General features: G+C 40.3%; 1 protein-coding gene across 6 annotated transcripts; it reads left to right on the top strand.

Moving 5' to 3' along the window:
- The first annotated feature begins 1,709 nt into the window (after positions 1-1,709).
- Positions 1,710-26,770, top strand: lepr (leptin receptor). 6 transcript variants are annotated; one of them, XM_026146489.2, is made up of 21 exons: positions 1,710-1,890; positions 4,475-4,532; positions 5,723-5,775; positions 7,863-8,090; positions 9,326-9,443; positions 9,894-10,054; positions 11,681-11,829; positions 12,683-12,824; positions 14,458-14,618; positions 14,746-14,845; positions 15,109-15,208; positions 15,897-16,105; positions 16,220-16,374; positions 16,864-17,017; positions 17,207-17,289; positions 18,473-18,686; positions 22,473-22,667; positions 22,764-22,847; positions 22,946-23,039; positions 23,608-23,683; positions 24,787-26,770. In XM_026146489.2, the coding sequence occupies exons 2-21, from the start codon at positions 4,519-4,521 to the stop codon at positions 25,705-25,707; spliced, it is 3,411 nt and encodes a 1,136-aa protein (XP_026002274.2). In that variant the 5' UTR covers positions 1,710-1,890; positions 4,475-4,518; the 3' UTR covers positions 25,708-26,770. The 6 variants fall into 6 exon arrangements, with proteins under 6 accessions (XP_026002274.2, XP_080147438.1, XP_080147437.1 ...); XM_080291312.1 differs by having other exon boundaries at positions 5,723-5,817; XM_080291311.1 differs by lacking the exon at positions 1,710-1,890 and adding an exon at positions 2,636-2,675.
- The last annotated feature ends 631 nt before the right edge of the window (positions 26,771-27,401 follow it).

The following is a 27,401-nucleotide window of genomic DNA, read 5'->3' as shown; positions in this document are numbered from 1 at the left end:
TAATCATATGTCTCAGATTCTAAATTAAACTAATTAGAATTCACACCTATAGACAGACTAGTCAACTCAATAACCACATATTCCAACTGCAATACTAATTAGTAGCATTATGTTTCACTTCATGCGCTGCCACAAATGTAGCTACAATGCTTTGGTCAGTTTGGCAGCCGCTGATTAATGAATGCTATTACATTACATTTAATATCATTTGCAATGCACGTGACAGACAGGATACAGCCAGAATTAAGATTACTGATAAAGTGTCCCGATGTCCTGGAAACCTGGTGTATTGCAAAACGTTTTAAACAGTGCCAAATCAGAAAATTAAAGCATGCCTGTGTATTTACCACGTGGTCTGTTTGGGGCACATTTGGGGCAATGAATGAACAGCGGGTATTACATATAAAGTAAGTTCTGTATTTTCACTTGTGTGCTACATCACTCAGAACAACAAATTCATTCACTGCTGTGAAAGCCCTGTATAGTTAATCATAATACAGACATACCTTCCATTCAAATAACAGACTGCCTGTTTGCATTTGGAAAAGTAGGCTGACTTCGTGGTGTGGACAGGGAAACTTTTTTCTTTTTTCCAGGACTAGAAGAAATTGTTAAGGTAATTCAAAATTAAAGGAAAAAGCTGCATGTCACAATAACCCTAAGTAGGCTACTGGACTGTTTGCACATATACAATCAGCAGACTCAGTTTCACTTGTGCTTTAGTGACAGTCTTTTTCTTTTTTTACTCAAGAAGAAGGGAGTAAAATTTGCTTATCACCGCATAAGGCCAATGACAAACTTACTGTCAAAAAACAAAAACAAAAAAAAAACAACCTCGTGATGGTGCTCTTGTAAAGCCGTTAATTTCTCCCAGGTGTAACATTTCTTATTCTCTGTCTTTAATTATTCATAATAATTATTCATAATTAAATAATTAATTATTTAATTATTAGCGAGACCCTCTGAGCGCAGGGATCAGACAAGCCCTTATTCTGTGTGATGCTTAGCCCTCGGGTATACCCAGTGTTGGGACTAACGCGTTACTTAATAACGCGTTAGTCCCAACACTGGGTATAACAAGTGCTTACTGTAAAGTTAACATATATCTCAAACTCAGGTTTGAGATTCAGGTTCACAGCAGAAGAATTAATAACAGTGGTGCTTCGGAACCGTGACTAGAGAAAGCAAGTTACTGCTTCACTCAGATATTTTGGATATGCAAAAAATTACTTGGCTCACACACTTTATGGGCTTTTAATGGAATGAAAACCTGGAAGGAGAGGGCAAACCAAGTCATTAACGTTTTGCACATTTTCATGGCCCACGAGTGCAAGTGGCTTTCAGTATTCCAGTTATTGGTGTGAAAGACTTCCCAGATACAGTAGTTACCCTATCTATAAACATATGGCAGGCTAAAGAGACGCATAAACTAGACTCATCCATAGATAGATGGATTTAGTCAGTTTTAACTTTAAACAAATGATTCCATTTATCTTGTCATACTTATTACAAAGCATGTTTTATATTCAATATAATAATGGAGGAGGGTTAAATTATTTCAAAACTGCACTCGAGTTTAGACCTTGAGCAACAGCGTAGTAGATTCTTGTGGGATTCCCGCAGATGTCTTGAACGCATCACGATGGGCCGGGCACTGGAGGCTCTCCCTCCTCCCTCGGCTCTTTAGCTGTTTCAGCCGCCTTCAATCTCGTTCTGGGCAGCGGCTCGTTTTGCGAGAGGGAGGGGAAACTGCCCGTCTGTCACTGGGAAATCCTGATCGCTACCCTCGGTCTCAGTTAGCGGGGAGTGAGCTGTGATAGAGGCGCGCAGGTCTTCAGAAAGGATTAAATTCAACTGAATGAAGCGCACACGAAGTTCTTCGGCAGCGACGTAAGAACCCTTTCTCGTTATTACTAAAGCCGTGTCCGATCGTGTTTCTGCCTGTGACCTTTCACGCTCCTGTGCGGTCCTCTATTTTTCCACACAGAAGTGAGGAATAACTGCTGAGTTAACTCGCCCACTTCTGACAAACTGACAGCTTTAACGTTTTTTAGTGGCATGTGTTTCCCCCTCCGTCATTTCTGTACCTGCTGCCTGATAATAAATGCCTTTTATTACTTTTCTCTTAGATTGTGATTTCTGGGCATCATCTCTAACTTTTCTCTTAGTTTCTCTTAATTTCTCACTTTTTTTCACTTGAACTTTTTATGATATGCTTGTTCCAGAGCACATTTTTCTGTAAAGTGTCTAAGAATGGAATAGCCAAACTTTTTAAACTTGTTGTGATGCAGCTTGGCAGAAACTATGTTCCTGCTTTTGTGGCTGCTGATGGGAAGGAGGGGAGGAAACAAGCCCCTGCGCGCCTCTGTGCAAAGCAGCTTCAGTCAGGGTGTGAGTCAGACATGGATGAATAGCTGGCGAGGTGGAGTCCCTGGAGGACACGGATAGGAGTCCTGCAAGTGGAAAATAGTTTCAGATGCTCGTCTTGATCTAAATTGTTTCCAAAGAAGGGGGGCAACAGTGCTCAGAGTAGGAAGAAGGGCATGAATAACAGCCCTGAGTTGCTCAGTTCCACCTGCAGATGATGATGATGATGATGATGATGAGTGAGCATCACTTTATTGACAGCTGAGCTTTTTCTCTGCTGCACATGTTTGGTTGCACGCTGGGCAAAGGTAGGATTATTTGAACACATTCACGTCTTTTTCCGACGCCGTGGGTGTGTATTTATGCACGATTTATTTATCCTGTTTTAAGATGGTGCAACAGCTGATCACATGGAATTCATTACTTTATTGTTTTTGGAAGAATCTTTTTGTGATTTTGAGATTTTGATTGGTTCTTGGTAGGCCTGCGTACTTTAACGAATCAGTACACTGTGATATGGTAGAGGAGTTTGTTTACACCGTGACTGCGATCCTATTAACATCTGTGATTAATCTGAAGTCTTTGTAGGAGGTGTTGCAAATCAGCGAGAATCGTGTCAGTGTTGAATTCTTCTGTGCGACGGAGTGTGATGCAGGTATTAAATGCATGGCACATTCCTATTTCACTATTTTGTCCATAGAAGTTTCTCAACATATGTTAACATCCTGGCTCCAAATTCCACATGCTGTAACATGGATGCAAGCAGGGAATCCTTGTTTTCCATCTCACATGCAAATGACTGTGGGTGAGAAATCTGTCTCTACAACATTTAAGCCTTCAAGTGTTTCATGACCCTGCCATGAGCACTGTTTTTATAATAACTGAGATACACTACATGCAGTCTTACTCCCACCATAGCTTTTGTGAACTGAGTTACCTTTTTCCCTGTAAGTTAAGAAAATAAAAAATTGCTAAAAAAAAAAAAAGGAAATGCACAGCATAAGTTGTTGGATTGGATTAACATTAAAAATTTTGGAGTTTTTTGGGGGAAATTTTAGTTAAATACAGTAATATCGTCATAAAGGATTCCTGTTAGGTTAACGTGAAACTGAAACCTTTGTGATGATTCTTTCAGTAATTATACTGAAGTGATAACAATGCTTTGCATAACAGACTTTCCCCAAAGCTGTTCCAAGAATCACATGAAGGTGATGGCAGGTGTATACGTGCCTTTAAATAGATGAGATGCTTCCTCTACTGATGTTTCTGCTTTACATGAATTCATTGAATCCTTTATGGTCTGTTTCCACCAGATAACAAACCTGTCGGCCAGTTTGCTCTTATTTTCAGTGGATCCTTACAAATTTGGCCACAGATTGGCTTGCTAATGATTGGTGTATTAGAATAGAATAGAATTCAACTTTATTGTCATTGCACATGTCACAAGTACAAGGCAACGAAATGCAGTTTGCATCCATCCAGAAGTGCTGGATGTATTGTACAGAAGTGCTGTAAGTATTACACTCAGACCAAACGCACAGTGCCTGCTGTGCATCTGTGGTGTTGTTTTTCACCAGGACGCTGTGTGTCTGGGGTTGGTGTATCACTGAATTAAAAGATTGTATTCATTTACTGCCTCGCTGCTCTTGTTTGGCACAGAAACAAGCAGAAGTGGAAAGCTTCACGATGATGGTCGATGGAAAAAAAATAAACAGAAAACATCTGAATTTGATTATATTTCTGTTAGAGAGAAAAGAAAGCAAATTGCCTATTTTTATCTAACATCTATATTCACGACGTCTAGTGAACAGTTACATGGGCAAAATACAGAAAAGATCTCCCTGTAATATTCATTCCTCCTGCCTGGTGTGTTTCATGAATGAAAAGCAGTTGAGTGTGAGGCGGGAGAGAGGGAGGTGCTCATATCAGCGAGAGACCTTTTTTTTTTTTTTTAATAGAAAAATTGCATTTAGAATCTCCTTGGCTCTGCCTTTTGCAAAGACTTTTAATTGTCACTATTTATTCAGGTCACGACAAAGTCCTGACTCACAGTCCCTTTGGAGATCCAAGCACCTTAAACAGCTGTGTCTCTTTTTTCTGTCCTCAGTGAGATTCACCACAGCCAAAGCCTATGTGGTCCATGCTCTCGTGATGACCGCTACAATGTAAGTATTACTGTCTGTTCTCTAATCTTCTGTTCGTGGGGTGTTGAAAAGAGCTCGCTGCATATGCAGAAGTAGCAACACTAGTTTTTGATTTTGTATCCACAAACTTGTAGTCTGACGATCTCAAACATAAGACCCGGGGGCAAGAATTTGGCCACTGGACAGCTTTGAAAAATGTGAAGAAGAGAAAGAATTTTGGACAGTCTTATAATTTTTATTGCTTTTCCTACTAATAAAAAAATGACTCCCATGAACATTCATACTACACCAAAGTAATTAAGTAATAGAAAACAATTAAATGACATAAAACTTCTACTGTGGAAGATTTCAGCTTTATTCAATGGGTCCAAAGTGGAGAAAAAAGCTACCAGAACATTTCTGTAATTTTACACATTTATTTCTTACAATTTAAGTCCAATACTTATAGATTAACTACAGTATGTAGAAAAACAGAGAAATTCTCTTATAATTGCATTAAAAAAACCTTCTAAGATCTCTGGAGGATTAAATGTGCTGTTAAACTTCTTTTCTCTGACAGAAATTTGAGTTTCACTGGTCCTGCGTTTCACTGGTCCAAATGAGTCAGAGATCCCTTTTTGCACAGTAAAAATTTCGTACCTCACAGACAGACATAAACATTGGCTTATTTTTTTTTAATTATGTGTTTATTTGCCTTCTGAAAGCTTTGTGAGATGAACACTTTAGAAACTGTATGAGTTTTTCAGAGACTCCATGAGAAAGTGTCTTGTTGGAGCAGCTCATGGTTACATATGTTGCAACTTGGAGCAAGTTAAAGTAAATGTGAGCTACCTTCAACCTGTCCTCAGGCACCAACCTCTTGGCACTTAAATGGTATTAAGCGGTTGTGAACTGTCATTGTCTTGTGTTGTAACAGCCCAGGTTTTTATGTCAGATGATTACGTCTGCAGAGAAGTCGGTCCAGTTCTTCCAGTGCCCTTCCTGCAGATAACTGGAATGCATTCCTTCTACTCCCACTGCTTTCCCATATCTGTTCTTGAAAAACCTTTTTAGATTGAGTGATAGTAATCAATCAGTGACTCATAAAACACTGAGTTTTGCACAACCTTACTTTGTTTTCATGCTAAATGAAAATCTATCCTTCAGCATTTTCTTTTTTCTCTCCATCGCTCCATCTTCCTATTTCTTATTCCTGCTTTGTTTCCCTACAGGGTTCAGTCTGTAATGCTGACAGGCCTTGTGTCTGTGTTCCTGGTCTCCTACGGTGAGTTCCACCTCCAGCACATCATCTTTGACCTCCCAGCTTGTAAGCTTAACCTCTTCTAGCCTTTAAATAGTTTTTCTCCTTTAAATAAACAGTGCTTCTCACGTGTGGTGTGCGTAGAACAAAAAAAGTTTACTTTTTTTAGTTTACTGAAAGATTAATTTAAGAAAGTGTTTATTTTAGAGAAAGTATATGCTCCAAACACTTCAAAGACACACACGTCACCACGTGTCTTTTATCAATCTCGCACACTAAATTTGTACACCATCCGTGGATGTGTTTCTACTTAAGATGCACATCCACATCAGTAAGAGGCTGTAAAAATTGATTTTTTGAGATTTTGGCAGAAAGATTTTGGTCTTTTAAAGACGCTACACATATAACGGCGTATTTACACCATTGAGCCCTGCTCTCAAAAACTGATATAGATGCAACACTGTCTGTGAAGCTGGATTTAGAAAAATAAGTGCTTAAAGTTAAAGTTTTAGCTTGTTTAATGCCATCTTCTCTCATTACGAACGTGAGGCAATGTGGTTGGTTGGTTGGTTGCAGCTAATAGACTTACATTAGCTTATGTTAGGTAACTACTGACTTTGTCGCTATATTTAGCGAGTTTTCAGACCCCCTTAGCGACTTTTCTTCTAAAAACCGACTAGCGACAAATCTGGCGACTTTTTCTGGTGTTATTGGAGACTTATTTATGACGACTTTTTGACGTGAAAGTGCAGGTTGCTCTTAAGACACCTATGCGTCCAAACAGCAAATGAAACGCGCACGAGCAAAGCCGCCGCTCCCGCACTAACTGTAACGCAGTCAATTCTTCTTTTACTGTTATGCTGTTTTGTGGATCACAAGGTTTAAAATTACTTATAAACACACACACACACACACACACACACACACAAAGTAACTCCACCAGAGTGCCTATTCCGGGTCACTTTTGCACAGGTCCAAGCCCGGATAAAGGAGCAGGGTTGGAATTGTGACATTAAAAAACAATAATTGCTAAAATAAATTTAATTTGTAGTTCTAAATAAATTCTAAATGCATTTAACACATGCTTTACTCACTTTATGTCTCGTTCCACGTTGTTATTTCTCTCTTCAACAACTTAGGTTACAATTATATTAGCATGACCAATTATGCAAATTAGGCGATGACATCATTTAGCGACTTCTAGCAACTTTTAGGACACCCAATAGCGATTTTCCTTACTTAGGAGTTGGCAACACTGATCTGTTGTTTGGCTAGCTACACTCAGACGGGAAAGTCCACCTGTTAGCTAATGTTTGTCAGTTTTTGAGAGCAGGGCTCAATGGTGTAAATTAGCCTTTATATATGTTGCGTTTCATGTCCTCTTTAAATCAAGATGTAATTAATTTTCTATAGACATAATGTCTGGGATGCTCACATGAATGGCAGAGTTGGTTATGTAGCCTCTTACACAGAGGTCCAGTTTTATCTTTATGTAATCTGATCAAATTAATACGTGTGAAGAATGGCCAAGCAAGAAGTGTGGAAGAATTATTTATGTATACAGTGCTTTTCATAAACACGAGTACAAGTAGCACACAAATCAAAAGAATAAAATCTGTCGGTCATATTTATCAGTAAACAGAATTGTCTTTAGCAGACTTACTTTAGTCTTATCTGAGGCGCTAGTATTTTTATCTTTTCAATTATTGCTCGTAATTTCTGCTTATGTCAGTTTTGAGTAAATCCCTATTTATTGCATTACGCTTACTCTTTCTTTCTAAGAAAGGCTTCTTGCTTCTCTCTCCTTTTGCCTTTGTCACTGAGACACAAACACAGACTGTCATCACATTCGGCAGATGTTCAGCATCCAACTTCCATGAAAGAGCCGTTGCTATTGCACAACATTTTAGGGAACAGAAACAGTCAAAAGAAGCAAATGTTCCAGATAGCTTTGACCTTAAGTAGGCTGTCACTTTAATGAGATATAAAATAAAACATATTTTGCCTTTAAATTAAAAAAAAAAGTAAAAATTGTAATACACAGTAAAGGTCTTGTTAAAAATCTACTCGTGTGTCATCCCCACTTAATTTTATTGCCTCCCTGTGAGCAGGTGCTCAGAGTTTGAAGCCCGAGGATGGAGCCTCTCTGCGTTCAGGTGCCGGGGACCTCCCGTGGCAAGATGAGCTGTGCTGTGAGTCACCTTCAGCCCACCTTGGTGTGGAGGGAGGCAGCGCAAATTCACCAGAAGCAAACCTCTCCCAATCAAATCTCCCACACAGTCCCGGCTGCACTTTTAAGAGCTCGAGAATTGATTCACATCATCCCCGATCCTCTGGCGGTAAGAGTTTAGCGCCAACATGTTTCATAACACATACATTAGGCCTTAATACAAAGTGTCTGTCATTGTTGTGTGTAGATACTCATCTGTGTGATCACTGAATCACGTCCAGGTCCAAACGGGTCTACTCAAAACGTGAATGAGATCATTTCATTTCTGTACGTTGACATACTGAAATCTAAATTATGGTCGTCAGGTTTTTGCAAAACCTCTAAAAAGTGTATTTTTTTATTTTGCGTTGATGCAGAAATTAACATCTGATGAAAAACTATTGTGTACTTATGTTGCTCCCACTTTCCTGTCAGTGTGGCTGATGAGTCAGTGTTCATAAGGTTTATCTCACTAGGATTTCGTGTGTTTTTATTCTTTTTTTTTGCAAGGAGAAAAAATACTCAGCACATAGGATTCATAATTATAAAATCCCCTCTCTGTGTTGTATGGATCTGAAAGTACACGGGGAATGGTGCAGAGAATTTGTTTATTTGCACTGATCTATTAGGTGCTGTGTTGTGTAAGGGCTTCCAGCTTTATGTGAATTTTAAATCTCGAGATTCTTTATGATGCCTAACAATCAGGAGTGATTCACCTTCTGTAAAACACTGGAGCTAGACGAGATCAGGTAGGTGGTTTGATCCCTGGCACCTGTCAAAGTGTCCTTGGGCAGGATATACACTCCCAAAACGAACCCTTATTTACACTGGTAAAAAAACAGAAAAACAACTGTGTATGATAAGAAGAGCGTGCTGTTTTAAAGGATTAATGTAGCATAAAGTGCAAAGTAGGTGTCGAAAATTAAGAATTGGGTGCATTTTATTTACAGACACAAACAGCACGCACTTATGCCTCTTTCATTCATGTTTTTCCACTGCTTTCAGCAGCCAGACGTTTCCCACAGTGATGGGAAACTGATAAAACCGATCATTTGCCTATATATGTAAAGCCTGTACGTGCAGTAAATAGATTTGATGGTCTGTTCTATTTCTGATTGTGGCATGAAAGCTAACTGTATTTCAGAACTTTTACTTGAGCAAAGAGCCCAAGGTTGTTCATGCAGCTAAGGATTTCAGTGCTAGAGAGGGTTTGTTCCTTTTTACCAGGCTGGAGGAGGCCTCTCCCCAGACTGCCACTCAGTCTCAGGCTTCTTCTAAGAATATTAAACCAGGCTGTTTTCTTAGAAGCCTTCATTTGGAGGTCTGCCAACAGTCTCCTAACATGCAAATGTAATTTCGTTTCAGGCACCTGTTTGGACATCCTCTGCAGAATTGATGGAAACTGGCAAAATTTAATCTGCGATCTTCGGTCTCGTGGTCAGCCGTCCGACAGTCTTATGGCAGTCAGCTTACGGCGGCAGTTGTGAGTGTGAAGCGGCTCTCGTTAATGGCTGCGTTTTGCCTGTTGAGTGTGTGTGAATGAGTGATTGTGTGTGCCTTTGTGTGTTTTAGTCTGATTGGCGATGTCTCAACTGCTCACTGGGGGGTTAAGTGTTTATCTCACTGGCTCCAGGCTTGTACTGTGGTAGGCTAATGCGATTAGGTTAGCACTGACCTAACAGGCACTTGAGAATTTTACTCAATGGTTTCCCCCTCAAGTCTGATTTATTAGCTGTTTTGACATTTTTTTGAGCACTTAAAGTACTTTTTCTCCAAGTCAACAAAGATATAAGAAAATGTAACAAAAGATATAACACAACAGTGAATTGAATAGTGAAATGTCACTCAAATGCACCACGCTGAAACATGATAATCTAACATACCAAGAAATGCCAGAACTTTCTGACTGAACTGTTTTACCATCTGTTTACAGATTTCAGCAAGATGGTGAAAATCCCGTTGTTTGTGAGGCGCAGGATTCCTTCATGTGCTCACTCACTCTTGACCCAACAACAAGCTTTGTCGCCATGGTAACTGTCAGCATCTCTGATGCCGTGGCTCCACCAGTTCTGCTCAGAGTTCCTGCCCGACCTGGTGAGAAAGCCATGATTCATAGCGGGAGTCACACTAATTAAAGTAATAATTTCAGCTAATAAGTTTACCTTGTAAGACAGTGACATCCAGGTATTTGGTCATTTTTCTGGTGTTTTATATGTGTGACCACACTGTTTTAAGTGTATTACGGTTACCAATCAAAGAAGCAAGTTCCCAAACAGTCTTCTTTTTTTCCACACATGAAAGGTCCTAAGAATACATTTAGTCTATGTATGACGGTAATGCCGAACCTCTCATTGGTTAATTCTCCATTCTGACGTCCAACCTTAACATGATGGACAGATAAGGAGAAAGACCTTTCTATAGCTGCACCGTGACCGGAATACAGCTAAAAGCGTGTGTGTGCAGCCGAGCTGTGAGATCTCCGCAGTAACAGACAAGCACTTTGCATGCTGAGTTTGTTCAACCAGACCGCTTAGATGAAACGGCACGGAGCAGAAAAGAAACTGAGTAGTAACAGTCAGGCTTTTGCTGTCTTTTCACTGCACCGCTGCAGTTTTATCCTTTTGGTTCATTTAATTGAACTTCAGTGATCTTGAAACCAAACTTGTATTATTCATGTCTTGTAAAAATAGAGCCCCCTTAATGAGGTGTCGATTTTACATTTTCTCAGCCAAAACTCTAGGTTTGAGGCTCTCCATTTGGCGTATATGTATTTACAATGTGTTATATATTGTTTGCATCATGTAAATGGCTAAAGTGGCTGTTGCCTTTTTGTGTTTTCTCTGTATTCTTGGAAAAAGAAAACACTTTGTGGATTCAGTTTATTCAGACTCAACTGAGTTATAAGAAGCACCAGGAACTGGCACTCGAGGCTATTTCCTGTTACCTGCACTGTGTGAACTGTCATTAAGCAATGGTGCTGCAGTTGTTGTCATATTAGGGAGGGCGTAACTGTTTCCTGATCTCGATTTATGTACATGTGCAAATTAGGCTTTGTGATGAGGAGTAGAAGCACTTCATGTTCCTAATGGCGGAGTAGTGTGGGAGCAGAACGATTTGGCTGTTACTCATAATGTTTATTGATCTCTTCTTGCCCCGTGGGCATTTTTGTGGTTTTATGAGACTTAATTATCTCAGGTTGTTTGTGTCATAGTTGAACATGTGAAACGGGGCTTTGTTATCAGGCCTGCTCCACCTGTCTGATGTTTGTCTGGGTCCACGCTGCTGAGAAACCCGCCTGAAACAAGCAGCTTTTTGTACAGTAGTGTACGTTATGTGATTTATAGATTATTAGTAGCATGCTTTGATGACATTTTACTGTTAGACTAAAGTGTAAAGTGAACTTGCCTTTTATGCCTGGTTGAGAAATTAAATTGCATTCAGCTTCATTTATTTCATTTTAATAATTCAGAATTGGAGCTATCATTAGATTTGCATGGCTCTAGTGGCATACTGTCAGAGTGACAGTAAATAACAAACAGTACCAGAAGGAGGCTTTTGGCCTTGTTTTCTTTTTATGGGCCATGAGCTAAATCGGGTTGTCTGGTTGTAACCTGTGATGATGCACTCTGACAGCACTGCAGAGTAGTTTTATGAATTTGTCAGATGTGCTGTATATTGATGGTGTTGTGAAGCTTACGTTGCTGTAATCTTTTTCTCCAGAGAAACCTAGTCCTCCAGGCAACCTGTCACACACTCAGACCATCGAGGCAGAGCTGATCGTGCTCTGGGATGACCCGGCCGACTTTGACGCTGGTCCACTGAGATATGAAGTCCGATACTCCTCTGGCACCACTCACCCGGCCTGGCAGGTAAATACTAACTATTTATACTTAGAAGATTATATAAGAGGTGGAGAGTTCTACTAAGAATTTGCCGTCAATTAACAGGATTTCCTGTTTTTTTTTCTTCATACCTTTGCATGTAAAATGTCAGCTAATATTTGAAGCCTGGTTGTTCACCACAAGTCCCCCAGGTTAATCTACTGAGTGTTTTTGCTTGGATCATATCGGCTTTAAAAAAAAATTCTTGATTCATAGTGATTGTTATAAATCACATATAAATGGTAAAAATAAAATGGCCTGTATTTGTATAGCACTTTTCTAGTCCCTAAGGACCCCAAAGCGCTTTACACAACCTGTCATCACCCATTCACACACACATTCACACACTGGTGATGGCAGCTACATTGTAGCCACAGCTGCCCTGGGGCGCACTGACAGAGGCGAGGCTGCCGGACACTGGCGCCACCGGGCCCTCTGACCACCACCAGTAGGCAACGGGTGAAGTGCCTTGCCCAAGGACACAACGACCGAGACTGTCCAATGACTTTCCCTCTCTGCTTTGGGCACTCTGCCAAGCTAAGATTTCACAATCTGCTTGAGTAACATCAGTGTACTCTTAGGCATGTTTTTTTTCCTGCTTCATTTCACAATTAAAATAGATTCTTCATCAAATGCATCATGCTTCATAACGATAATAATCAGCTGCTGCATGTAGAAACAGTCCAGTTCCAGTTGCAGTTCCAGTTAAGAGGACTCTAAACAAAAGCAGCAGCCATGCTGTGACGATGGATTTGACTTAGTCATCACTCCAAGTGGACAACACCCAGCAGTCTGTGGGTACATGTGTGCATGTTCTTCAGTATTCCTTATCTGTCTCCAGGTGGTGTCTGCGCCTGGAGAGCCCAGAGTGTCTTTGGATCTGAAGCCCAAACTAAACTACACCGTTCAGGTCCGCTGCTCCGGCCCGGAAGAGCCTCCACTGTGGAGTGAATGGAGTGAACCTCACCACATCCGCCTGGATAGTAAGAGCTGCTTCCTCACAGCAGAACCTTAGGAGATGATTCATGGGACCAGCTTCTTATCTCTCTAGAATTGTTTGAAAATCACATATAGTCACTGTATTCATCAGTTGATCCGGTACTCCGTTTCATATAAGAACATATAAGAAGGAAGTGTAAGAAGTTAGTAAGTGTAAGATTCATCAGGGAGTAAAGGATAATATAAGTATAAAATGATCTTTTTTTTGCAGTGAGCCTAACATTTTAAACCTGTCCTGGTGGCTGTGGGTCAACTCACATTTCTCTGAGAGGCTCATTCAGATAGGGTCAAGCACTGAGCGCAGTTATGTCCAATCCAAGCTCATTAGACTGAGTCACTGAAAAACTCATATGAGTATTTCATCAGAGGTCATTCTCCAGGTTAATGATCAGCATTAAGAGCTCATAAAAGGGATTATTTACTGTATAGTCTTTTTATTTGATCACCTGTAACAAAAACAAGAAAAACTAAAAATTAAGTTTTAATTTATTAGGCAAAATAACAAACTGAACCTATCAGATATCCTAATCAAATAAAGTTAATAGTGCACTTTACAGTTTTTGGACAGCAACAATAATTATATTTCAACATAAAAAATATTGATTTAGGTAAATACAAGTGTTAACATGGGATTGCTTTGGTAAAAACACTGAGTGTTGGTCTAATAAATCTGTCAAGCACTGTCTGTATCATTAGTGCATGCAAAACATTTTTTAAGTTATTCAACTCAAATCACAACAACAGTTGCATCAAGGTGCTGTATGTTGTAGGTAAAGACTCTACAGTAATATGAATTATGAAACTGAAAGTTGAAAAACAAGAGCAAGAACTGAGACATAACAATTGTTTGCATGAACTGAAATCAGAAGCCTTCATGTCAGCTGATCAGTGACTCATACTAAACTTGGGCTAATTGATTCCAAAAGCTTTACACAGCACAAGTGACGGCGTCTTGTTGTATTGTCACAGCAGACATATTTGTGATGTTTTTCCTAGATAATAGATACTGTTACCCAAAGACTGCCCATGTACTGTGTGTCAGTGGTACAGTAGTGTGTGTCATGGGGTTAAAAGTTTGTGAGACTCAGCAGCTCTGAGTAATCCCGCTAAAACGAGCCACACAGTCGTCCTTGTAAAACAGCAGTAATTTCGATGATGTGAGGTGTCTTGGCTTGAAGGGTGACTCAGAAACTTCTGGCTAAAACGATGCCAGAACAGAAGAACACGCCGCAGACGTCCTGCTGAAGCATTCACAAAAGTTACATTTTGAGTGAGTCAGTGCTCCTCACAGAAGTTTCAGGTGGCTGTGTGACAGGAGTCGGATAGCTCCCCTCTCGTTCTTTTAATGGCAAACTTTGACAAAGTTTTCATAATTCCATAGAAAGGTTTGTTTTTTTCTTTTGTAAAGGTCTACGTGACAACTGTGGGTGAATGAGAATGAGTCATGTGTTTGATTTGTTTGAGGGTCTTTGTTTTTGTCATCTGAGTGACATCCATTTGGCTTTGTGTCTTTTGTAAAAGGCTTTTCAAAGTATAAAAAGTTAAAAATGAGATTTCTTCTTTGAGGCAGTAAACATAACATAAAATGACGTGTTTTTTTTTCTTTCCTGCGTGCAGCGGTGAGCTACATCCCCAAGAAAGTGGTGGCTAGACCCAGGGAGAACGTAACAGTATACTGTGTATTCAACGACCACAGAATGAATGCCAGCATGGCCGTGTGGAAGCTCAACTTCCAACCGCTGCCTCCACCCACCCTGTACCACCCAGTCAACCAGTGGGTAAGAAGTACAAAAAAAACCCCTCTCCCTGCAGAGGTTTTTGTGATGCTCGGAACATTTCTGTGGGCCTATTTTTAAAAGAAATACAGCCTCCAGTACAGTAAATATTTTTGTTGACCCAAACCAGGTGAGCAAGATCACATTGCATCCTTCAGAGAATCAAATGTATGACCTCCTGAGGTGTACCGAAGAGTGGAGCATCCCTTACAGCCAGATCTATGTGGAAGGTGAGCTTTGTTGGACCAGTAAAAACAAGTCTAAGTGTTATCCAATGTATTTCTCTTCCCTATTTTATAGCGAAAGTCAGTTTCTTATGTTTTAAAGTTGCTTGAAATCCATGTCCCTTCAGTGTTCATTTGACAAAGCAGAGCGGCGACTTGTGAAAGCACAACAGCGTGAACCAGAATAACCTCAGTGTGCAGGGGCTAGCTCAGGTGATGTGTTTGTGACTGTCACCCAAATTAAATTTGTTTTTCTTTGTGTGTTTCAGGAGCTGACATTGATATAAAGTGTGTAACCAACGGGGACATTGACGCCATGGACTGCAGTTGGACTCACAAACAGCCGGATAAGCTCAGATTTCAATCCAAGTAAAGCACCTTTTCCAATCCAGTTGATATTTCCGGAGTGTTTATGTTTCTTAAAAGATGCTGCATTGCTCATAAAACTTTTGTGTGATGAAAAGCTGGAAGTTACTATACACACACACAAACACAAACACACACACGCATGCATGCACGCACACACACACGCACACGCAGACGCACACACGCACACAGTGTACCAGGACACCAGGTTCACTGAACACACCCTCGACCTGTGTGTTTAGCACTAGAGAAGCAATATCAGGAAGTTTATTTCAACAGTGCACTGTAAGTGTGAGTCGTTAGTATTATACAATACAATAGACTACAATAGTAAGTCTCCTCTCTTTAAAACCAGTGTGGCCTGACATGATTATGCAAGCTCGTTCTAACTGACTGATGTACTGCAGATGTAAGTTGTATTAAAGATGACGAGAACATCTTATTTCATGTTTCAGATCAGATTGTTTTGCTCAGACTTCAACTGCTTGCTCAGTTGTCACCAGTTCTTTAGTCTTGGTAAAGTTGTGTTTAATATTTTAATCTTTTTTTTTCCTTGAAGTAACAAATCTATGACATCACATTGGTGCATTACTGGTCCTGGAGAGACAGTCGTTATGATGTGCAAGAACAGCTCATGTGGAGACAAAAAAAGAACACGACTTCATCTGTGTCTTTTTGTTTTTAATGTCAGGTGGGCCGACCTGCCATGTGACGAGATGGAGGAGAGGGAGAGAGCGGGTGAGAATCTGGGGGAGATGAGTCCTGCCTGCATGGAGGGCAGGCAGAAAACCTGCACCATCCACCCTCTGAGGATGAACTGCTATAAACTCTGGCTGGAGTTGCCATCGCAACTGGGTCCCATCAGGTCCAAACCGGTCTACCTGTCACCTGTAGATCACGGTGAGAAAGAAGGATTCATTTTAATTAAAGAGCTCCAGGCTTATTAGATGTTCTTCAGCAGCACCGTTACTCCAGGTTTACCACAAAGAAACCGAACTTCTGTCTTTCCTGCAGTGAAGCCTCACGCACCCGCTAATGTGAAGGCAGTGAGCCACAGCAGTGGGGTCCTGGAGGTGACCTGGCAGGCTCCGCCTTTGCCAGTCGATGGTCTCCAGTGTCAGTTCCAGTACTACTCGCCATCCACCGTGAGCCCCCAGCCAAAGTGGAAGGTGAGCTTATCGCACAGTTTAGCAACCACACGCTGTGACTGAATGCTTGGTGTGGTGGGTTCACAAATCAATGATTCAAAAAAGCCTCTAAAGTTTGGAATGAATGATATTTCTACAATGATATGATACTGGATGATTGTCAGAACTCTACTGCTGTTAGCTTCCTGTGAAACACCCAGAATAAAATATGCCAAATGAAATATTTCTTTAAATGATACAGGATGCTCTGATATAACCTCAGCTTGTGTGTCTCTTATGAGATCAAACTGCAGTCCTCTGACTGAAAAATTCTCCTGGATTTGGACAAACGCTCTCATTTGTGTTCTCATCTCAAAATTTGCTCGAAATACCAAAAATATAAAGAAATCATTTTCTGTCTTTTCATAAAATAAGGAGGCTAGACAAATGTTCGCTCTGTACTGCGCAGAGCGAACATTTTCCATTAGGAATGCGTGTTGTTTCTTTAATGAGCTCCAAAAATGTCCGCAGCTTCAGGATCCTGTGCGGGTTCTGTGGGCAGAGGTCGCCGTGCCAGATATGTGCCGCGTATACGTGGTTCAAGTGCGCTGCAAGCACACCAACGGCACCGGCTACTGGAGCGACTGGAGCGAGTCTGTCTACTCCACTCCGCAAAACAGCAGAGGTAAAACATGTTATCGAAACAGCAGCGGTGGCAGCCTTGACTTCTGATATGAATGTTCGTTTCCAGTCGCATCTGACCATGTGATTTCTACTCTAATGGACATGGCGCACACAAATGCCATCTCCTAGCAGAGAAATACAAAAGTAAAGGCTGCGAGTGGATGTAATGTTTGCTAATTGATCTCCTCAGCTCCTGAACGTGGCCCTGATTTCTGGAGAATACGTCAAGATGATCCACACGGAAACCAGTCTAACATCACGCTGCTGTTTGAGGTACATACATTACAGTATTCAGCTTTTTTTTATTAAGAGTTAGGTGCAGTGATATTCTTCTTGTCTGCAGGTCCCTCTAAAAACACAAAAAGATGCTAAACGAGTATTTTCTCTGTGGCTAAACCTGATTTTTATTTATTTTTATTCCTCTGTGGGGTGAAGCTTACTATTTGATCAAATGCTATAAGAAAACACTTCAATAAAGCACACTATTCCCTATTAGGTTATTTATTAGTATCGGGAGAAATCTCTGTGCCTGATTGACTAGGGTGATAATCACTTATTGGATAGCTGTGGTCTTTGGGTATCAGTATCCAATAATGAGGAAGAAGCCATATGAACATGACCCAGAAATGTTGCTGTCTGCATTGAGGCAAAGTGGAAACTGTTCTGCGGTCAGACAAAAGTCAAATTTAATATATATTGACGTGAAGAAATATAATACAATCTGGCCCTTGAAGTTACTTTTTCTGTTAGGGAGGATTTGTTTGCTGTTGAGGTCAATGTTAAAATAAGTTCTTTAAAAAGCCAAAAATGATTTCATATGAAGGCAATACGAGCAGAGAGTACAAACGTGCTGAGTTTGGCTCTGTTAGTTCAGTGAGATAGTCAAAAACGAATGTGAACACTTACGTCTGCATTTTTATTTTGTTAAATACGAACGTGTCCGGATACAAAGAGAGGACCAATGTGTTTATTTGGTTATTTAATAAAAGGCTTCAGTTCAAATCTGCCTTCGCCTTTGCAGTTTTGTCGTGTTATGCAATATTTGAAATGAAAAAGCAACAACAAACAAACCACTACATTTTCAGAAATATTTGTGGGCGTTTTCTTGTTGGGGTTTTTTGTACTGCTTAAGTGGTCCTCACATGAGATGACAGTGCCAGCAGAGGCCCACAGCTCATTTAAGTTTGAGACCCCTGCTATAGACTGTCAGCAGCTCTATCAGACAGGAACTGGGACATTCCTCTCCCAAAGTCAAGCAGCTGGTCTCCCAGAAGTTCCCAGATATGCATAGTGTTGGTAAAATAACTACACGTGTTAACCATCTTTTGTATGATGCAAAGCTATTCAAGGCCACTATTTAGAATATTCTTATGAATAAAGTTCAGTAGGAACTACTAAGCTTTGGCCATATTGACCCTTGTTTTCAATGCTTAAATGTTCTCAATTTGTTTTGTAGAATTTCCCACCTTCTGGGAATTCCTATTGTGTGGATGGATTTATAGTCCAGCGTCGGTCCTCAAGCGGATCTGTGCTGAGGGAGAAGATCGAGCTGACGTCCTCCTACAGCTTCGAGTGGAACCAGGAGCTCCAGACTGTGACTGTGGAAGCCTACAATAGTTTGGGGACCTCCACAGACAACATAAACATGACACTGGAGAGACAGCCCAAAGGTGAGTGAGTGAGAATATAACAGGACGTGTGACCAGTCACACACTCAGTGAATTTATTCTATTAGGCGATGTTCTTGTCACTCTAGCCTGAGGCTGTTTTTAATCAATCAATCAATAATATCCCTCATCATCCTCATTATATTAGTATTCCAAAAGAAGCTCAGTGTGATCATGCTGGAGGCTGTCAAGTTTTAGATAAAGAATAAAATAAATCACATAAGCCATATATTGATTTAATATCTTTAAATCAATCCAGGATTTCATCAAGAGACAGGCAGTTTTAACAATCTCAGGCTTCACGTTCCTCTGAAAATATAAACCTTAGCTGAGATCAAAAGTGTTCTTGAACACTGAAAAATGTACAGGCTCACAAAAGCAAGGGCAAGATTCTTAGCAAACAGTCCATGAACCTTTCATCAGTTCTTACAGATTTATGGACACTCAAACGTGCACAGACACAGGTGCAGATTTACAGGAAAGAAAAGAACAAGGTGGTCAGTGGTGTCCATTCATGGCAAAATACTTACTGGAAACATCATTTTTGCCAGCGCTTTAATAATCACCAAGGCTTGTATGTTGAGATTTTGACAAGCCCAAGATGAACTCATGTTTCTGTATGTGTTTATTTGCCAGTGTGCTTCTGCCCCAGCCTCATAACACATGCTCGAAATATTTGGCCTTAAAGCAGAGGCCACAAACATCCATTTAGTTTAAGACTACATCTAAAATAATTATCTCTGGGAGCTCATAAGAGCCATGATACCGACATCCATTAGTTCTAGTGCAGTGAGTGCTAAGAGTAATCGGAACATAGGAAACAAGGCTGATGTCTAGTGTGTGTGTGTGTGTGTGTGTGTGTGTGTGTGTGTGTGTGTGTGTGTGTGTGTGTGTGTGTGTGTGTGTGCGTGCGTGCGTGCGTGCGCGCGTGTTTGTGTAACATTTTTCTCTTCCTTTAATCATGATTCAGAGAATAACTGTCAGAATAAATTAATTGTCCATAAAGCTGGACTGTTTTCATGATTTGATTATTAGAGAAGAGTTTTATTAGCAGCAACCTGAAGACGAGAGCACAGCAAATTTGTGGTAAATCATTGAGCACCTGACTTAGAAATCTCCTTTGGTGGAGTTCCACACAGAGCAAAAGGACTAACAAGCAGAGGTGGGACCAAGTCATTGTTTTGCAAGTCTCAAGTAAGTCTCAAGTCTTTATCCTCAAGTCTCAAGTCAAGTCTCAAGTAATGTCAGGCAAGTCAGAGTCGAGTCTCAAGTCACTGGTGTAAAAGTCCGAGTCAAGTCACAAGTCTGAAATTTTGAATTTCAAGTCCTTTCGAGTCTTTAAAAAAAAAAAAATGAAAAAATAATGTTGCAGTTATGCTAAATGTAAATATTAGACCATGTAATTTTAAAATCTGTGTTTTTCTCAACACATGACAAAATAGTGAACTTAGAAAATATACACAAATTGTGAAATTGCACCTCTTTAAAATGCAGCTCAATTAAACCTAGCTCCTAGAATAATTTTCACCGACAGTTCTGAGATAAGCTGCATGTTATTCTTGGATGCGGTTGTAGGACCAGCTTTAAAATCGCATGACAAAAATATCATACACATTAAAAAAAACTGTATCACCAACGTAGCCTGGACAACATTTGCTAGTTAGATGAAGTCAGCTATCTCATCGTAGCATATTTATATGCATATTTATAATTATACGGTTCTTGGAGTGAGTGCATACACTCATGAAGTTTAGTAACTTCAGGTCACTGCAACAAGCCCAGGTACAGTTTACCGACGGATGGGTACAGGACCTTGAAATGCACCGTGTAGAACGAAAGACCATCGTACGTATCATAAGTTTACCAGTCTCACAAATCGTCTTCATAAATACACATTCCTTAACCGTTTATTAATAGGACCTTTGAGCTCAACGGTAATTAATTAGCAGTGGAAATAATTTCTGGTAGCATCACAGAAATGTAGCAGTGACAACAATACTGTATGCTGTAATCGTACTGGACAATTAGTGATACAAAACACCTGTTTTATCCTGTGAATAAAAGTATATGTTTTTGTCAATGTACCATAATAACAGAAGCGAAACACAATATTGTGTCAGGACAATTCACTATTTATGCACAATAAACAAAGGAGCATAGTGCGACAATTTCTGTTCAGCGCCAGACTTGCTTGTAACCTATATCACCAATTATGTTATGAAAATGACGCATTAACTACAACAGCAGACTGACCTTCGTGTAAATGCTTGGAGCAGACTAACCTGTGAGCTGGAGTGTTCTGGGACGTTATATTTGATCTTTGAATGGCTGCAATCCAGGCAATCCAGTCGCGTCTTTGTTACTTCGGAAACATGGCTGAACAATTTCTCTTCAACGACATAATCCGATAACAACCGATCTCTTTACCCGTCGGCTTCCCGTGGCTGTCATGCGACCGGCTATTGCAGTTAATGATACAACAGCTTCTTGACATTTTTGTGTTTCTTTTTATCGCTGTATAACTGATTTTAATTGAAAGCCTGCGTGCGCTAGTACCGCTTGCCACGAGTTCCCAGAATCCTTTGCGGTTCTACCCGTGAATGACGTCACATTTTCAATCTCTATATAATATGCATGTTAAATTTTATATTTGGGGTAAAATATCAAGTCTTTTCAAGTAAACCGGTTCAAGTCCAATTCAAGTCCCAAGTCATTGGTGTAAAAGTCCAAGTCAAGTCACAAGTCTTAGAACATTTTTTCAAGTCAAGTCTAAAGTCATAAAATTAATGACTCGAGTCTGACTCGAGTCCAAGTCATGTGACTCGAGTCCACACCTCTGCTAACAAGCATCAAGTGGATATGCATTTGTATTTCCACGCCAGTTTTCTTCTGCCCACAAACTTGAATTAAACAGGTTTTACTCAGAAAATTCTTTAAATTTATAAGCGCTTTCACTTTATTCTGGTTGCAGTGAGTTACAGCAGCATAATCAAGCTGGCATAACAAATCTCACACTGAATAAGAACTGTCGAAAACTCTCTAGCAATTAAAAAGTCAAGTCGTGTAGGTTAGGACGACTTAAATTTGCACACAGCAAAAAAGGAAGATCAGTGGTTCCCACATTTCAGCTCCGAGATTATTCCACAAAACACTTTTCCAAAAGGTGGAAAGGCGCTTAATTGAATTGGTCTTTGCTGAAAAAACATACATCTAATTTTAGTTTGCTTGTATGTTTGGTGTAATTGGAAGTGAAATGAATTTTATTTGCTGTTTTTCTTCTTTTTTTGGTGGCTGATTTTTGAAAGCATTGTAAATACATTTCCCTGCAGGAACAATTAAATGACACATCGACCACTTTGAAATTAAGAGACTCTTTTCTGTCAGTTATGCTGTTTCACTTTCCTCTATCATTAAAAAATCTCTGTAAAATATTCAAATTCAAATATTCAGATTCAGATTCTGGGGGTAACTAAAATTGCTTTGGCTCAGTTTTTCACAGCTGTTTGCAAGAGTCTTTTTTTCTTTTAACGTTTAATGTGTAGTGAGATTAGTGCACATTCGTGCTCCTGTCAGCAGCAACTTTAAATAAATAGTCATGATTACACACGTGCACGTGCTAGCATCACTGTCCTGAATGCTCCTTAAGTTGGTAGCTGAAGCTCAGTGAGCGTTATTCAGCCTTCGATGTTGACAGATGAGAGAAAAGAAAAGAAAAGCAAAGAAAAGCCACTGTGAATGTCGAGGTCATCTGACCCTGGATGAATTCAGTTGTTTCTTTCTGCACTGCAGGTCGCTGCGTGCGTTCATTCCACGTGTTGCTTATCAACAGCACATGTGTGTCACTGTCATGGAGCCTGTTGGAGAACAGCTTGGTGCCTCTGTTCATGGTGGTCGAGTGGTTGCCACACAAGCAGCAGGACTCTGGGCCAAGAGCAGAGACGTGGGCCAGACTGCACTACACTGATCACCCCGTCTATCTGAGAGGTAGTACATTCTCTTCTTTGTTAGTTGCACTGTTATTTCAGAGTCTGGTTATGTTAAGGTAAACTAAGCTGTAAAAATTTACATTTATCCCATCAGGTGATTTTTTTGCCTCAGAGGAGTACGGCTTTTTCTTGTACCCTGTGTTTGCTGAGGGAGAAGGGGAGCCGATTTACACTTTAGGTATGCTCACTGCGCACGGGTTGTGTCATCTGCAGCACTAAAGGATGACAAAATGCCTCTTGTTGTTCTCGCAGTTAAAGCTCTCATGTGTGTTACAGCCACCAGAGGAGATCCTGAGGCCTACATGATGCTGATGATCATCTCCTTTCTTTTCATCATCCTGTTTGTCACCCTGGTTCTCTCCCAAAACCAGTAAGAGCTATTCCAGAAAAATGTATTTACAAACTGACACAAATGTGTAAGAGGGTAAAGCGATAAAACATTCAGACTTTTTGCAAAAAAACCTCTCTGGCCATTTTTCAGTGATGTGACTCAGGAACAGGAGAGACTGTGACACTAATCTTTAGCGCTCACCAATCAAAAGTCGTCAATTAGTAAATTACATTTGTCTGGACAGGCCTGGATGTACTGTAAACTGTAGCTTGCCTGGTTTGTGGAGGTACACAGCCAGAACATGATAATTCTAGGGTTCACCGTTTGATCTTGTAAAACTAACCCTGAATATACACGATTAGTTTTTTTTATCCGAACAGACACCTGTAAGAAATGATATATGATAGTAATTTCTATGGTGCAGTCTAATTAAGGGCACAGAGACACTGACCATGAAAAATTAGTGGTGTGACATTTAACAGGTCACCAGGGTGTAATTACGCTTGATGTTGGCTGATAAAAGGTGGAAAAATTAGAGCCGAGAGAGGAAGGGGAAAGGAGCGTTTAGGCATCAAATGTCTAACATGAATATCTGCTACATTTCCAGGATGAGAAAGATTGTATGGAAGGATGTTCCCAATCCAAGGAAGTGTTCATGGGCTAAAGGAATAGACTTCAAAAAGGTATGAAATGTACACTGTGAATGTCATTGTTAACTCATCCGTTTACTAACCCTAAAATCTTAACATCTAGGTCATACTAGCCCTAAAGAACAACATCATGTGAAAGAAGCTAATTTGCACTGTTTTCAAATAAAAATAGAGAATTTTGATCAGTGTTTCAATCTGCATGCTGGAAAATGACTAAGGTAGCTTAGTGTAAGTCGGAGAAAGTCTGACTCTGACAGATGCTGTTACCTGCCAACACGATCGCTTATTAACATGATCTTATTTTCTTAAAGAGCGAGTGGAACCTCACATATACCTTTTGTTAAATTACAAGTGTTTTACAAGTGTTACAATTACAAGTGATCGTTTTTAACTTTAGATTTTGTGTCAATTAAAAAGAGACCAGAGATATCTCAGCCAAAAAAGAATTATTCAAAAAAGTGCCGCACAAAGGTTGGAGGTTAATCGAGAAAATCACTCTGCAGAGGCACACACATGCAAAGGTGATTTGTGATTAGACACAGGCAGGGACGAGATACAAGCAGAACTAATGAAGATGTGGCAGAAAATCGCAAAGGAGACAAAAACAAAGACAGGAAGTAAATACAAAAAGAGACACATGAGACAGGAAACCATCAAAGTAAACAGGCAGTAGTCAAAAGACACAAAACACTGATAACGGGGACAGGAAACACTTGAAAACAATCATAATAACAGAAAGATAGAGAGAAAAGAAATGAAGGAAATAAAAAAAGACGAGAAAGCAGAAACTAAAAACAATAAAATACCAGGAAAAGGAGCAAGAGCACTGAAATGAATCGATTTAAAAACACTTACCATGCAAGTTCTTCAGTAGTTCCTGTCTATCTTGATAAATAAAGAGGCAGAAGCACGATGACTTTGTAGCTACCTGTGGACAACATGTTTGTCATGCATGTTTGTCGCCATCTGTAGGTTATTAATGCTTGTGAGCGGTTTGCTACCCTCAGGGATCAGTACAGCAAGAAAATATGCATTTAGTCTCTTCTTAACGGTCTTTTCCATCATAAGTGGATTCTCTGCAGTGTTTTCTCGTGGCCATATGCTTCATTATTCATCAGCTCTGAAACTTTCTCCAGGTGGACACCTTTGACTATCTGTTCCGACCTCAGGAAGGTCTGCCGGTCTGGCCGCTGCTCATTCCCTCTGAGAACATCTCCCAGGTCATTATAGTGGACAAAGTTCTGACTACGGCCCTGATCCAAAACCCACTTCCAGACCCTGCAGATGCCTTAGCTGGCTCCCATTCGCCTGGGTTTGACCTGAATGTCGATCAGTTCATGGAGAATGAGACTCTCCCTGTTGAGGGTCCTTCTTCAGCTGTTCTGGATATGTTAACTACTTCAAGCCCAAGAGCAGATGATCTGCAGCCAGCTGATCCCTCAGTGGACCAACATCCAGGTAGCACCGACAACTCTGGGCAGTCTTCAGTCACTTACACCGCTGTTCTGGTCTCCAATCCCGGTCAGGACCAGCAGCCCCCCATTCATCTGCCTTACAAGGATGGTAGTGATAACAGCTCAAGCGATGAGGGAAATTTCTCTGCCAACAACTCTGACATTTCGGGATCTTTTCCCGGTGGCCTCTGGGAGCTGGAAAGCTGTCGTGGTTTGGAGATGGATGACCCGAGGCGCTCCTGCTCGAACAACTCTGTGGAGGAGCTTTCTCAAACATCAGATCAAGAAGACGAGCATGGCGTGAGACGGGAGAAGGACTTGTATTATCTAGGAATGGACTACCCAGCAGAGGATGAGGAGAGTGAGAAAGACGACGAGCAGAGTGAAGACGAAGAAGCCAAAGTGGAGCTGCTTAAAAGTACTCCTTTGAACAGAGGGCACTGTTCCGTGGAGTTGCATCCTTTGCTCAGTCAAGATAACCCGAGCGAGCCCGGGATCCTGCCGTCACCGTCGACGTGTGGCTTCGCCATGCCATACCTGCCTCAGTTCAGAACTGCTACGTGCACAGTGCAACACACACAACTTGAACCCAGCTGTGATTAACGTGTGCACCATTAAATCCATAATGTGACGCATCAGCATTTGCCAAAGCTGATTTGCATCTGTTCCTTTGGGCATAATGAGGTGTGAGGCCAGAAAAAGTAAAAAAAAAAAAAAGAATTACCTCAAGCTTTGTATGATTGCAAGTTAATGTTCATCAATGCTGCTATTGTGTGCTGTTGGAAAAGACATCAGGAGGGCACAAGCCTCAGGAGAAGGCATTTCTTTCTTTTTTTGTTGGGCATTAAAACCCAGATTTTACTGTGTCATACTGCAACTGTGCCGTATCTGTGGCTGATGTTAAAAAAAGTAGAGCTACAGGCAAGGCTGCGCAAGCAGCATACCGGTCTTTGAGAAGAAAGGAAAAAAGAGGTCTTACAATAGGCGTACAACCGATTACGCACAGGTGGTCATACCATACATGCTCAGAATCAAAGGGTGCTCTTTGTGCCTACGTTTGCACTCCCATATTACAGAAAACCATTCTTTTCATTCTCACTACTGATTCCTTTTTGCTACATTCACAGAAAGATTAAAGAGTTTCACAGAGAATGGAAAAAAAAAACAAGGAAGCGAGAGAGAAAAAAGGCTCATCATCTGCATATTTTCAGCTTTCTTGGCACACATTTGAGTGTAAAGTAAAAGCAACGCTTGGATGTTGCTTCAAAGCTATTGGTGTGACTAAATGAGAACAGGTGGTGAATTACTGCAGGCAACGCTTTTGGACACTTCATGTACTGCAGTGTAGCTTTTGTATCAACATCTGCATGGACTATCTCAGCCATCAAACCATCAAGCCTTTTTGCACTTTGTGCTTTAACGTGTTTAAGAGTTTGTTCCAGTATGTGAGAAACGTGGCGTCTATTTTTGTGCTATAGTTTTGCTTGACAACTTAACTGGACAGCTTCTTTATTCTGTAAGAAAATGAAAAAGATTAAAGAAGGAGAATCCTGAGGATGTTTAAATTGAAAAGTAATGAAAATATAAAAATATGATTGACAGAAATTGTTGTTCTAAATGGAGAATGTTGTCTATTTTTCATGATGAAATAAAGTATTTATTGTAAGTGTGTTTTTTTTTTTGTATCACAGGGACTGTTATAAGGTTCACACTGCATGGAAATACAGATACAAAAATAAACTTTTCTTATCAATACACAACACGCTAACACTGAACTGCAGTAATAGTCTGCCACCTTGTGGCTGGAACCAGTAAATACATTAAAATTTCATCAGGCTAAGGTTTGTGTGTCACTTCAGTCAAATATATAGGTAACTACCACACACAGTAAATTTCATAAATTAAATGTGATAACTTTTGTCAATATTTTAGCTGTTGAAAAAGGGTCTGTCTGCATAGTCATGTTACTTCTCCAGCCTGATTGCTGTATGCCCTCATATACACAATTTGAAGTTATTACTAGGTGTCTGATACACATTATTCAAATTTTTTAATGAAGGACAGTATTTGCTGATCAATTCATTCAATACCTTCCTCATATTCAAAATATATAAGCCATACAGAGGGTTTTTATTGTCCAACATGATTACCTGATTCATTTAAAAAGAAATTGTATTTAGTCATCACGTTACAAACCAAAAAAGTCTCACTTGAAATGTATTTGTTTTCCCCTCTGCACAACACAGACAAGTCGATCTCTCCTTTCTTTAAACCACAGGAGCTGTTAACACAGACTG

The sequence above is a fragment of the Astatotilapia calliptera genome, chromosome 17 (genome assembly GCF_964374335.1).
Source record: "Astatotilapia calliptera chromosome 17, fAstCal68.1, whole genome shotgun sequence".
Lineage (NCBI taxonomy): Eukaryota > Metazoa > Chordata > Actinopteri > Cichliformes > Cichlidae > Astatotilapia > Astatotilapia calliptera.
The sequence above is the reverse complement of the archived record's forward strand: the minus strand, read 5'-3'. Positions and strand labels throughout refer to the sequence as shown.